Raw genomic sequence first — 14,376 nt, forward strand, 5'->3', positions numbered from 1 at the left:
GGTCAGCTGTGCAGCAAGAGATGGGTCAAAGGAGGTAAGTGTGTGTTTCTAATGCTCAACAGGTAGTTAAATCTCCATTAACTTTGGTAAGATGATGCAAAATCCTTATAAACTATTGATGTCTTTAAGATTTCCATAAAAAGTGTTTTATAACATAGTATAGTTGACCTTTTGTCAATCTGATTACACAAATCTTTCATATTTCACAGGTTTGTTCTGAGATTGAACAACAGGTGCATGCTTTGGTCAGCTGTGCAGCAGGAGACGGGTCAAAGGAGGTAAGTGTGTGTTTCTAATGCTCAACAGGTAGTTAAATCTCCATTAACTTTGGTAAGATGATGCAAAATCCTTATAAACTATTGATTTCTTTAAGATTTCCATAAAAAGTGTTTTATAACATAGTATAGTTGACCTTTTGTCAATCTGATTACACAAATCTTTCATATTTCACAGGTTTGTTCTGAGACCGAACAACAGGTGCATGCTTTGGTCAGCTGTGCAGCAGGAGACGGGTCAAAGGAGGTAAGTGTGTGTTTCTAATGCTCAACAGGTAGTTAAATCTCCATTAACTTTGGTAAGATGATGTAGAATCATTACCTTAGCATTACAGACGATTAGGACTGTGTGCTGCAATGAATTCTCACATGCCCTGATTGTTTGATCTAAGAATTCACTTTATGTCATTTTCACATTAGTTGTTTTGGATACTCAAAGCATCACCATGTACTGCCGTGTTATCCAAATTTAATGTTCAGTACTCAAACCTTTTCAGATCTCAACAACGTCTGATTCTCAGCTGACATGTCATGACAACACTCAACAGGTAATGTACTTTCCATTAAAAATGAGCATTTAATAAGCATTTATTTCTTAAATGTTCTTTAGTTGGCAACAACAGTGATTTTTAATTACAAACTTAAAGAATTAAAAAAGATAGTGATAGGCTGATGATACACAGGACAACATTTTGAGCAATCTTGCCAGGCAACTTTTTTTGACCAATGTTGCTTGGGCACTTTCCCAACTGAGAATGGGTAAAAAAAAATTTTTTCAGACTTTAAATCAGTCATGGGCCCTGTGTCTCTTCTGGTTGCCCACTGATGCCAACATTAACCCAAGTTGCCCCGCAACGTTGCTCATAAAGTTGCCCCATGTATCATCAGTCATAGGAATTGTTTAATTTACAATGGTATATGGATGATGGTTCATTCTGAGCTAGCATGTGTATCATATGTTGTATGTCCCCATACTTACTGCTTTTGTCATTTTGTGGGGGATGGGTAGAAGTTCAGGGTGTGTTTTGTCAAACTGCACAATGGTTTGTGTGTCGTATGTCCCCCATACTTACTGCTTTTGTCGTAAGTCCCCCATACTTACTGCTTTTGTCATGTTGTGGGGGATGGGTAGAAGTTCAGGGTGTGTTTTGTCAAACTGCACAATGGTTTGTGTATCGTAAGTCCCCCATACTTACTGCTTTTGTCATGTTGTGGGGGATGGGTAGAAGTTCAGTGTGTGTTTTGTCAAACTGCACCATGGTTTGTGTATCGTATGTCCCCATACTTACTGCTTTTGTCATGTTGTGGGGGATGGGTAGAAGTTCAGGGTGTGTTTTGTCAAACTGCACCATGGTTTGTGTGTCGTATGTCCCCATACTTACTGCTTTTGTCGTATGTCCCCATACTTACTGCTTTTGTCATGTTGTGGGGGATGGGTAGAAGTTCAGGGTGTGTTTTGTCAAACTGCACAATGGTTTGTGTGTCGTATGTCCCCCATACTTACTGCTTTTGTCGTAAGTCCCCCATACTTACTGCTTTTGTCATGTTGTGGGGGATGGGTAGAAGTTCAGTGTGTGTTTTGTCAAACTGCACAATGGTTTGTGTGTCATATGTCCCCCATACTTACTGCTTTTGTCGTAAGTCCCCCATACTTACTGCTTTTGTCATGTTGTGGGGGATGGGTAGAAGTTCAGTGTGTGTTTTGTCAAACTGCACAATGGTTTGTGTGTCGTATGTCCCCCATACTTACTGCTTTTGTCGTAAGTCCCCCATACTTACTGCTTTTGTCATGTTGTGGGGGATGGGTAGAAGTTCAGTGTGTGTTTTGTCAAACTGCACCATGGTTTGTGTGTCGTATGTCCCCCATACTTACTGCTTTTGTCGTATGTCCCCCATACTTACTGCTTTTGTCATGTTGTGGGGGATGGGTAGAAGTTCAGGGTGTGTTTTGTCAAACTGCACAATGGTTTGTGTGTCGTATGTCCCCCATACTTACTGCTTTTGTCGTAAGTCCCCCATACTTACTGCTTTTGTCATGTTGTGGGGGATGGGTAGAAGTTCAGTGTGTGTTTTGTCAAACTGCACCATGTCCCCATACTTACTGCTTTTGTCATGTTGTGGGGGATGGGTAGAAGTTCAGTGTGTGTTTTGTCAAACTGCACCATGTCCCCATACTTACTGCTTTTGTCATGTTGTGGGGGATGGGTAGAAGTTCAGTGTGTGTTTTGTCAAACTGCACCATGTCCCCATACTTACTGCTTTTGTCATGTTGTGGGGGATGGGTAGAAGTTCAGTGTGTGTTTTGTCAAACTGCACCATGTCCCCATACTTACTGCTTTTGTCATACTACAGTGCAGTACATTTGTGATATACATTTTGTTATTTGTGAAATTAAAATAACTTGTTCAAACCTTAGCCCTATGTCTTAAAGGTGCCATATAATGAAAAACCTTGAAATTTACCTTGGCATTGTTGAATAATATGGAAAGATAAAACTGTTTCTAAATCATTTTTGCCCTTACCTAAGCCACATACCTTCTGTATAGATATCAGAGACCAATTTAAATATTGTATTAATGCATTCTATTGTGCCTTTAACACCTAACTATAGTAATACAGTATAATTTCCTCTAATCAATTATAACTTCTTTTTTTTCAACAGAACTGTAAACATGTCATAATATCTACGGTAGTATCAAGCTTGAATAAATGTGATTGCTGTAGTGGTCCTTATTCTGCTTTTAAGTGGGCTGGTGTGAGATGTAAGGGTAAGTATTTTGTTCAGACAATTTTAATACTTTTAAAAATGCTTTACCATTGAAACCCTAAAACTGTGTAATCTTGACGTTCTAAATGCATCTTTAAATTAGCTTGAAAAAGTTAACTTTTCATTCTTTCTTTCTGTCTTGCTCAGTCTGTCTGCCTGTGTAATTGTGTAATCGATTCATATTTATATTAGTCTTCTCCTTTCTCTGTCAGGGTTCCCACGGGTCCTTGAAATCCTTGAAAGTTTGTGAATCTGACAAAAAAAATTCAAGGCCCTGGAAAGTTTTTGAAAATAAACACACATAGATACAGGTCCTTGAAAGTGCTTGAATTTATTTTGTGCAAGAAGTTTTCTGGAAAAAAATCCATATTATTCCGGTCCGCTAATGTGTTATTTCGTCAACACTTCGTGGCCATATTAGCTTGCTTGATTTACCTTAGTTACCCGCATTTACGCATTACGCTAAGTGTTTCCCGCGTAAGGTACTTTGTGTTGTACGTTGCCATGACGTTCACGCGCGCAAAACTGTAACAATGTATCTTATAAGGTAACAAGATATAACCTTGCTCTCACTTGAAATCTGTCCCCACATTAAGTCCTTGAATTTGAGAGTATTGGACCTGGAAAGTCCTTGAAAGGTCCTTGAATTTGAAGTTAACTAAGGTGTGGGAACCCTGTCTGTTCTCTTCCATCTTATAGCCACACTTTCAAACACACTGATCATCTATCACTGCTTTATCTATCACTTTTTAAAGCATCTTTTCTTGAATCACCTTTTATTCAAATGAAACCAACCTTGTTTATTATATGCTCAATCTAGTTTGTTCCCGCTTCTGGCATAAAACTTGCTACGAGAAAAATGTGAAGCCCAAACCTGACCCCTCAACATCCGTAAGTATGATTTATTGAATAGTCAGATATGTTTTATTTTTCAGCATTTTTCTTCCTTAGAACTAAACTTTCTGAGTATGTACAAAAGATATGTTTACTATTTCAGGATTCCGAAGTAGAATTTTCCAGTGAGAACATGTCGGATGAGGACTATGTACCTAATTCTGTCTCAGAAGGTTCAGACGTAAGCATAGCGTCTCCAGAAAAACTCTTAAACATTAAAAATACTGAAGTGTTCTGCATCAAATCTACTGCAGAAATTCAAAATGGCAGACCATGCCAAGAAAGTGTCATAGGTTCACTCCCAAAAGTTCCAGTCTGCACAGCACAGCTTGAAATGCCTAGTAGGAAAGCCATACAAGTACAAATATCGAAAGTTCACAGCGATGGCAATACTGAAAGCACTGTTGAGGATATCACAGGCACAGGGGAAGATCCATCTTTACAATCTTCAAATATATCCTCTTCAGTAAGCAAGAAGAATTACTGCTACATTTGTGGAAAACCGCAGTCAAAATTTACACGCCACTTAAAAGTCCATGAGAATTCAAACGTCGATGTTGCTCGGGCTTTGGCTCTACCAAAACATTCCAAAGAGCGTCAAAAACTTCTGAACAAACTGCGGAACAAAGGAAACTATGAACACAATGCAGATGTTTTAGCGAATGGGACTGGATTGTTAAAACTCAGACGTAAGCCAAAGAAAAGATATGATTCAAAAGATTATGTGCACTGTATGTATTGCCATGCAATGTTTCTCCGAAGGGATCTCTGGAGACACGTTCGAAATTGTCTTTCCAAACCAGTGGAAGATCAGGCAGAGCCAGGAAGAACTAGGGTCTTGTCTTTGGCAACAATGTCTAATGCAGCCCTCTGCCAACAAATATCACAAGGTGTTTGGAAACTGCTAACTGTGATGAAAGACGATGACATCTCTGCTGCTGTGCGGAGTGACTTTTGCATTCTTCAGCTGGCCCAGTCATTTTACAATAAACATGGGCAAGATCCCACTAAATTTGACTATATTCGACAGAAGCTCCGGGAAGTTGGAAGACTTCTGCTGATTCTGAGAAAGGAATTTTCTGTACAGACTCTTGAAGATGCTGTGAGACCTGAAAAATTCAATGTTGTTATCCAGGCTGTCAAAAAGGTATCTGGGTTTGATGATGTAAAACACTCATTCCAGACTCCAAGCCTTGCCCTTAAGTTGGGCCACTCACTGAATAAGATATGTGACATTGTACATTGCCGAGCTCTAATGGCAGAAGATGGTGAGGGGATAAAGTCAACCCAAGCATTCAAAAAGCTGTATGATGCTAAATGGTCTGAACTCGTTTCCCACACAGCTTTGACCACCTTGAATGAGGGGCGCTTTAACAAGCCGTCTACCCTCCCTTTCACAGAGGATGTAAAACTTCTTCACCAGCATCTTGAAAAGGTTGTTGATTTAGGTTCTGAGAACTTGAAACAGATGCCATCAGCACAAGTCTATGGCGACCTATGCAAAGCAACTCTTGCAAAAATAATTGTGTTCAATCGGCGACGTGGAGGAGAGGTTGCAAAAATGCAACTCAAAGGTTTTCTAGAGAGGGATACAGCTCCCCTACACAAAGATGTTGCTGTTGGGCTAACAAAGTTTGAACAAAAACTTTGTACACATTTTAGTCGGGTGGAACTTAGGGGTAAAAGAGGGCGAAAAGTGGCAGTTTTGCTGTCACCAGACATGGTTGATGCCTTAAACCTCCTCATAAGCAGAAGAAGGGAATGTGGAGTCCCTGAGGAAAACCAATTCCTGTTTGCTCGACCAAGCTGTTTGAGTTGTTATAGAGGACAAGACTGTCTGAGGATCTATGCACACGAGTGTGGTGCACAAAACCCGGAACTCCTCCGGTCGACCCAACTGCGCAAACATGTGGCAACTTTGTCGCAGGTGCTTAACCTGAAAAACCACGAGTTAGACCAAGTTGCGGACTTCTTGGGCCACGATATTCGTGTGCACAGAGAATATTATCGACTTCCGGAGGCTACAACCCAGCTGGCCAAGATTTCAAAGTTACTCCTCGCTATGGAGAAAGATTCTCTTTCAAATCTCCACGGCAAAACCCTAGAAGAAATTGAAATTGAAGGTAATGCTACTAAAGTTGTTACAAATGACATTTTGAAGTTAACTAAGTATATTCATATCCTAAAGATAATCCCTAACGTAGATCTTAATGTAATGTTCACCAGATATTAGAGTTATCACTATGTCTTCTATTTTTACTCTAACATTAGCAATGTTAAGCTTACTTGATACTCAATTTTTTTTTTAGACAAGTTAGACTTTTCTGATTCGGAACATAGTGAAGACAGTGATGCTGAGGAGGCGCATCCACAGACACAAACAGAAACAGGTAAAAGCACATAAACATACAAACATCAAATCAGTAAAGTCAGTGTAAGAAGTGCACCATATGATGCACCAAAACATTATACAGTAGTTCAGAGATGTCACAGAAGCATAATTCATATAGACCAAGCGCCGCTGCTGTTTGTTATAGTATTTTATTTTTCTATTCACAGATACTGATCCTGCCTTAGGAGGCCCATCTAAAGGTATGAGAATACTAAAACTTTTTTAACTTCAAACCCACATGTGTATATATACTTTTGAAACCAAAATGACTGTTAGAAATGTTTAAAATGCAGTTTAGGTTGCTTTTGATTGCTTAAATTATAACATTGTGTAAATGATGCAAGTTTTTGGGGAGCACTTTACAGTAGGGGTACATGAATTACCATGAATTAATGCATAAATTAATGGAGAATTATGAATTACTTCATCCATTAATATCTCAATTATCAGGAACTAGCATGAGTTCAAAATCTTTTATTCATGACCTCATAGATGAAAAACACCTTAAGACATTCACTAAGATGAGTACATCATCATGATTAATAGGTTATTATGCATGATCTTGATGTTTTCTTTTTCACAGAAAACAAGATTTTTAATATCCATTATGGATAAAGCTATGCTTTTGGTACATGTACTAAAACATTTTTTTTTCTCAAATAAGATTACTTGAATTATTATAATAATATATACAAAAATCTGCATTGCCTCATGCATGCATACAGGTTAGAACAGTATATCAGTAACAGTAATTCATGTGAGAACTAATGTTTTTCATTAATTATGATGAGTTATCAAGCACGTATGTCTTCTTCATAGCAGCCTGCATGTAAATGGACAGACCCCCAACACTGGCCAATCACAGCACAGAGTATGTGAATTCTGTTGACATCCAAATACAGTAGTCATCATTAACTAAGCATTAATTTCTTATGACCTCATCGTGTGTGAACCCTCAAGTAAAGTGGTAACTTGGTCTTCTGGAAATACTGATAAACAGTGTGTTATTAAAGCGATAGTTCACCCAGAAATGAAAATGTGAGGTTCAACTGCTAATCCCTAGGAGTCAGTGATGTAGATGACTTTGTTTCTTCAGTAGAACTCAAAGATTTTTAACTCAAACCGCTGCAGTCTTTCAGTCATATCCCTGATAGCGCACGTACATCTAGAAGATGTCTATTTGACGTCTGCATTTACATCTGCAAGATGTATTATTTAGGTTATTTGCTCATCTGCAATACGTCTATTGGATGTCTCTTTTTAGATGTCACATAGACGTCTGTTAGATGTCTTTAAGATGTTTATAATTTAGAATGTATGTAAAACTGACATCTGAAAGAAAGTTTTTAGACAGCGGATGTTTCCAGATCAAGAGATCTTTAACAGACATCTTGCAGACTTGCGTGTGTCATCTGGGATATAATGGCAGTCAATGGGTCCCAAACATGCACAGACTAAACCAAATACATGCTGTATAAAATGCAAAATGCAAAATACATCTTGTGTATAGGTCACTTATTTGTTTATACAGTGCAGAGTGATTGTGGTCACTACAGCTAATCAGAATGGTAATTACTTGTGCTTATCCTGATTGTTGCAACCGAATTTTGTTTAGCCGTTGTATTCACAATCTCTGCACTGTGTAAACAATGAGTGACATATACAGTCTGTATTTGGATGTAAGACTACTGTATTTGGATTTACATTTACATTTACATTTAGTAATTTGAAAGGAAAAGTAGAGAGGTAGGTCTGTAGTTCTCTACAAGTGATGTGTTAAGTGTTGATTTTTTCAGCAGTTGAGTTACCAGAGCCTGCTTGAATGCAGTAGGAAAAGTGCCAGTATGGAGGGATGAGTTGATGATGTGTGTGAGAGCTGGTAGAAGTGTGTGAGATATGGCTTGTAGAAGGTGTGAGGGGATGGGGTCAAGAGGGCAGGTGGTAGGATGACTGGAGAGGAGAAGTGTAGATACTTTTTCCTCGGTTAGCGGAGAGAAGGAGGAGAGAGGGTGATTGGCTGTGGAAGGGGTCGGTCTGTGCTCCTGTGTGTGAGGAGCTGAGAACTGACTGCTGATAGTTGTTGTCTTGTTGGTGAAGAAGTTCGCAAAATCGTCAGCAGTTAAAGAGGAGGTGGGTGGTGGTGGTGGAGGAGGACAGAGGAGAGAGTTGAATGTCTTGAAGAGTGATCGTGTGTTGGAGGAGCTGTTGATCTTGTTGTGGAAGTAGGAAGATTTTGCAGCATGAACATCAACGGAAAAGGAAGAGAGGAGAGATTGATACATACTCAGGTCAGATGTGTCTTTTGATTTGCGCCATTTCCTCTCCATTGCCCTGAGTTCGGTCCGGTGTTCCCGAAGAACCTCAGATAGCCAGGGGTTAGAGGGAGTAGCGCGTGCTGGCCTGGAGGAAAGAGGGCAGATATTGTCTAGAGAAGAGGTTAGAGTGGAGCAGAAGGTATCCGTTGCGGTATTCACATCCAGAGATGAGAATTGTGGGGGTGAGGGAAGAGAAGAAGACACGGCAGAGGAGAGATGGGCGAGAGAAAGTGAGCGCAGGTTTCGCCTGAAAGTGACTGGTGGTGGGGTTGGTGGTGCAGGGGCAGAGAGTTGTAGACTGAAAGTGATGAGGAAATGATCTGAAACATGGAGAGGTCTCACCAAGATGTTGTCTGTGATGCAGTTGCGTGTGTAAACCAGATCCAGTTGGTTGCCTGATTTGTGAGTGCCTGTGGTGATGAATTGTTTGAGATGTCAACAAATTTTGCACACTGTGCTGTGATTGGCCAGTGTTGCGCTCTGTCCATATTCCTACAGGCTACTATGAAGAAGACATGAACATGCTTGATACCTCATCTTTAATGAAAAACATGAGTTCTGACATTAATTGATATACTCTTCTAGCCTGTATGCATGCATGAGGTAATATTTATTATTTTTCTATATTCCTTTTAATAATTCAAGTAGTCTTACATGCACAAAATGTTTTTTTGTATTTTGAATCATGTGCCATGACTATAGGTTTATCTACAATGTAAAGTAAATACCTTGTTTTTTGTGAACAATGGAAACATCATGATCATGCATAATAAACATAAATCATGATGATGTACTTGTCTTAATGTCTTAGGCTATGTTCACACTTAGTGTCTTTTTTGACAAGAAAAAGTTGACAATGCCGTTTTTTTAGCAAAAAAGAAAACGCTGGCAGCGTTCGGTTACAAATAGCAGCCGAGCGCGTCTTTTGTTGCTATAACAACAGCTGCAACAGTAGCCTAGTGCTGTGTGATGCAAAAAATGTCGAGAAAGAGAAAGTTGGCTCTTGCGATGGCTTTTGAAGTTACCGGGGAGGAGAATGTCGGTTCACAAAGACGTTTGTGGGTGCACGACATTATACAGGAAAGGAAACTGTATGGAGCTCCTTGTGCTCCGAAACAAGGACGATAAGTTTATCTACCGGCACCGTCTCCATTTTTTCTTGTTATTCTTGTTGTTATGGAAACGACAGGTCTCACTACTCGCTTGTCATTGGTCAGCTGTCAAAAAGGCGCTTGACGTAGGGCGTTCTTTTCATAAAAGTTGAACTTTTTTCAACTTAAAAAGACGCTCTGAGCTGCAGAAAAAGACGCCGGCGGTGGCGTCTAAAAAAGCGCTCAGGACTTTTTTGAAAAAACGGTTTACTCCATAGGGTTATAATGTAGAACAGACGCTGGTAGTTCGAAAAAAGACGCTAAGTGTGAACATAGCCTTAAGGTGTTTTTCATCCATGAAGTCATGAATGAAAGACTTTGAGCTTGTGTTAGTTCCTGATAATTCATGAGATTCACACTTGCCATAAAGTGTTACCATGTTTTGAATATGTATTTTATTTTTATTTTTTTAAAGATCATTGCATGAAGGACAAATATCACAGCAGGAGGGAGGAGCATGAACAACCTGGTAAAAGCACACAATCATATAAAGAAAGAACACTGTACTAGGGAATTCTCTAGATCAATCATTTTAGCTGGTTTTATAGTAAAGGAGGATTTTTTGCTAGAGATTTACAGTTTCCACTTAAATGTGTAGAATAATTTATGAAATGTTTGAGTATGTTCCATCAGAACCTTTATTCTGAGCCATTCTATTCATACCACAGGAATGAAGAAAGCTAGGCGGCCTGTTGTGAACCCTACAGGCACCTCAGATGGTATGAGCATCTACCTCACTCAGCCAGCATATCCATTAAGGTTTGATTCAATTCATGCAGACCAAGCAATACTACTGTTTGTTATAGTGTTTTATTTGTCTATTCACAGATATTGAGACTTCCTTTGGAGGCTCATCTCAAGGTATGATGAGAATACTACTAGTATAATGAGAACTACTTATCTATATTGGCCTGTCATGATAACTTTTTGTTGGTCGATATATTGCCCCTTAAAATAATTGTGATAAGTGATATTATTGTCATTTTAAGACCATTTTATGCCAGTGAATGTAAAATAATAATATAACAGCATAATAATGCAAGAAGGCCACACACTTTCAATTAATAAACAAACATTTAATTCATAAATGATTTAGATCATGAAAATTAAGTGTCCAAATATTAGATACCTTAAAAAACTTGAATAATAGTAAAAAAAAATAATAATAATAGTAAATCCACATTTTCTTACAAATAGAAAAAAGACAAATGGACGAAGAACTGTTATGGAGATTTTTCCATCTACAGATTTTTCCTTTTTTTATGTTTTATGTTATGTTTTATGTTATTGTGTTTTTTATGTAAATATAAATGGTGATGTATTGCATTGGCAAAAATTGAGATCATGTACATTTATTGTGCGATAAGTCGATATATTGATTATCGTGACAGGGTGGGATGCAGCGATTATAGATTTTGGCTGTACGATTATAGTCTGAGGAATAATCACGGTTTCACAGTTATCACAGTAATTATTATTCATTAATTCATTTTAAAACACTATTAGTTAAAACAAATAATAGTCCATTTCCAGTCCTGTAATAATTTTACACTGAAAATATATAACAGAATAATGAATAAATAAATAAATAAAAATAAGAATAAAAAGTAATAGTATTTGTCTATATAAAATCTTAGCTAAATATTAGCTAAGTATTTCCCTATTAAAGAGGACAAATGTAGTTAAATGCACTTTAAGTTGTGATCAACTATATTACAAAATTGTTTGGTATTTTCATTTTTTTTGGACCAGAGTAGAAACATTGAAAATAAAAAAGCTCTAACTGGCTTTTGACTTAACAATATAGCCTCCTTTTGAAAATGAATAATGCAGTACAGTGAAAATAAATAAAAAGAAACACATCTCTGGTATTGAATATTAGCAAGCTATACATATCCTTTTGGAACAAAACAAGGAGTCAAAAGCTGCAGGACCCACATACAACATGGCCCTCAAATTGCACACTTATCTTCAGTCCTTTCTGTTCATATTATAGTGCAGAAATGTAAGCATGTTCACATTCTCAGTGCTCAGTCTTGACCTCTGAACTTTAAGCTAGCGCACAGTTGGAAAAACTTTTAGTTGCAGCAGTTTTATTCCGTGCAGAAGAAACGCTGTGTTGAGAAGCCTTAACGATTAATTAACCGTGACGAATTAAAGCACGGTTAATAGTGAAATCAGTTTATCGTTGCATCCCTAGTGACAGGCCTAAATCTATATTAGGAAATAAGCAACCATGTAGTCAGGTCTTTAATTTTATTCTTTTATTTACAATTTGATATTTGATGTATGAGGAATGTAACATTGGGCCAACAGTTAAAACCAATTTTACTCTTACGGATTAGTGACCTATACAACAAGACTTGACTAAAGACAAGGGTTGGTAAGAGTGTGGCTGGTTGGGAGAAGAGGGAGAGGAGCTCTGGCCATCATAGTGTTCAACCCAGGGTTCAGGAACCTGTTTTCCTCTTTTGTAGGGAATCATGAAAATTCTGCTGAAAAAAATCTGGATGATGCTAAAAGGAAGCAGAAACAAGCCTGGTCTCCAACTGAAATTGCAGCAGTACAGAGGCATTTCCGCGACCACATAGCAAGGGGTAAACTCGCCACTAAAATTGAATGCCAGCAGTGCAAGAATGCTGAGCATCCAGCTTTGGCTACTCGCACGCTCCAAAACATTAGGGATTTTGTCAGGAATCGCGGCTTAACCCTAAAAAAGAAACAGTCTCATTAGGTGTTTTTGTTTTTTACTTTTTGTTTATATGTAAGCAGAATATTCTTCTGCTGTTAAAGTTTGTTCATGGATTCAGTATGCTTTCAGCAATGTTTAGTTTAGCTGTTATGCTTAGGAACAGTTAAAATATTTAAGTTGTTCTCTTTACACTTAAAGTAAGAGCGTTTGTTTTTTCATTACACACAGTACACACAGGATGTTTCTTGATACACAAAATGATCTTGTGATGTAAAATATTAAGGGCAACTACAGTAATTTTGCTGTAAACAAGAACAAAATAAACTTTGCTCTTTGTTCACAGAATGTGCATACTGTTATGTCTGCACCGCTTGTTTGAATGTTGTTTCTTCGCTTAAATATGATCACCCACTCTGGGTTTTTCTGCAAACAACCGGCTAGATTTACATTATGTGTATAGATAGATAGATAGATAGATAGACAGACAGACAGACAGACAGACAGACAGACAGACAGACAGACAGACAGACAGACAGACAGACAGACAGACAGACAGACAGACAGACAGACAGACAATCCCTTATGTCACTCCCAAATAGTACATCCTTGAATACACACTATAAAAGGTAAGGTAGCATATTTACAGCACTATACAAAAATATTTTACATACTTGCACAATGCGTGCACCATGTTCTGAGTTTGATCATTGGTCCTCAAATATCAGGTATGTCCCTTTAATACACAGTCTTTACTATTGTGTATGTGTTAAGCCATTAGTCCTCATATATCAGGTATGTCCCTTTAATACACAGTCTTTACTATTGTGTATGTGTTAAACCATTAGTCCTCATATATCAGGTATGTCCCTTTAATACACAGTCTTTACTATTGTGTATGTGTTAAGCCATTAGTCCTCATATATCAGGTATGTCCCTTTAATACACAGTCTTTACTATTGTGTATGTGTTAAGCCATTAGTCCTCATATATCAGGTATGTCCCTTTAATACACAGTCTTTACTATTGTGTATGTGTTAAACCATTAGTCCTCATATATCAGGTATGTCCCTTTAATACACAGTCTTTACTATTGTGTATGTGTTAAGCCATTAGTCCTCATATATCAGGTATGTCCCTTTAATACACAGTCTTTACTATTGTGTATGTGTTAAGCCATTAGTCCTCATATATCAGGTATGTCCCTTTAATACACAGTCTTTACTATTGTGTATGTGTTAAGCCATTAGTCCTCATATATCAGGTATGTCCCTTTAATACACAGTCTTTACTATTGTGTATGTGTTAAGCCATTAGTCCTCATATATCAGGTATGTCCCTTTAATACACAGTCTTTACTATTGTGTATGTGTTAAGCCATTAGTCCTCATATATCAGGTATGTCCCTTTAATACACAGTCTTTACTATTGTGTATGTGTTAAACCATTAGTCCTCATATATCAGGTATGTCCCTTTAATACACAGTCTTTACTATTGTGTATGTGTTAAACCATTAGTCCTCATATATCAGGTATGTCCCTTTAATACACAGTCTTTACTATTGTGTATGTGTTAAGCCATTAGTCCTCATATATCAGGTATGTCCCTTTAATACACAGTCTTTACTATTGTGTATGTGTTAAGCCATTAGTCCTCATATATCAGGTATGTCCCTTTAATACACTCAAATGACACTTTTGTGTGTTGTATATCTAGTGTCCTCAGAAATCACTTTAGTCCTTATAATAACGTTTTGTGTCATAGGTGGGGCTTGTGTATCAAATTATAAATTGTCCTCATAATTGTGTATATTTTCAGGTTGTTACATTATAGATTGTGTTTTGTGTAAACAAACTTTAAAGTGAAATCTGTGTTGTATGGGTCAAAATAGA

General features: G+C 37.8%; 1 protein-coding gene across 1 annotated transcript; it reads left to right on the top strand.

Moving 5' to 3' along the window:
* The first annotated feature begins 3,020 nt into the window (after positions 1–3,020).
* On the top strand, positions 3,021–12,708 carry LOC309474815 (uncharacterized protein). The gene is made up of 9 exons (XM_082137434.1): positions 3,021–3,043; positions 3,863–3,933; positions 4,040–6,059; positions 6,246–6,326; positions 6,496–6,528; positions 10,210–10,263; positions 10,463–10,513; positions 10,623–10,655; positions 12,272–12,708. The coding sequence occupies exons 3-9, from the start codon at positions 4,070–4,072 to the stop codon at positions 12,526–12,528; spliced, it is 2,499 nt and encodes an 832-aa protein (XP_081993560.1). The 5' UTR covers positions 3,021–3,043; positions 3,863–3,933; positions 4,040–4,069; the 3' UTR covers positions 12,529–12,708.
* Positions 12,709–14,376: the final 1,668 nt, after the last annotated feature.

Source organism: Leuciscus leuciscus (genome assembly GCF_965113295.1).
Source record: "Leuciscus leuciscus genome assembly, chromosome: 14".
In the NCBI taxonomy this organism is placed as follows: Eukaryota; Metazoa; Chordata; class Actinopteri; order Cypriniformes; family Leuciscidae; genus Leuciscus; species Leuciscus leuciscus.

Bases quoted from the DNA above. Each gene is read 5' to 3' on its own strand.
- LOC309474815 (XM_082137434.1), top strand. From the start codon at position 4,070: ATGTCGGATGAGGACTATGTACCTAATTCTGTCTCAGAAGGTTCAGAC. The intron at 6,529-10,209 runs GTATGAGAATAC...ATTTTTTTAAAG, and splicing joins CTTAGGAGGCCCATCTAAAG to ATCATTGCATGAAGGACAAA. The intron at 10,514-10,622 runs GTATGAGCATCT...GTCTATTCACAG, and splicing joins CCCTACAGGCACCTCAGATG to ATATTGAGACTTCCTTTGGA.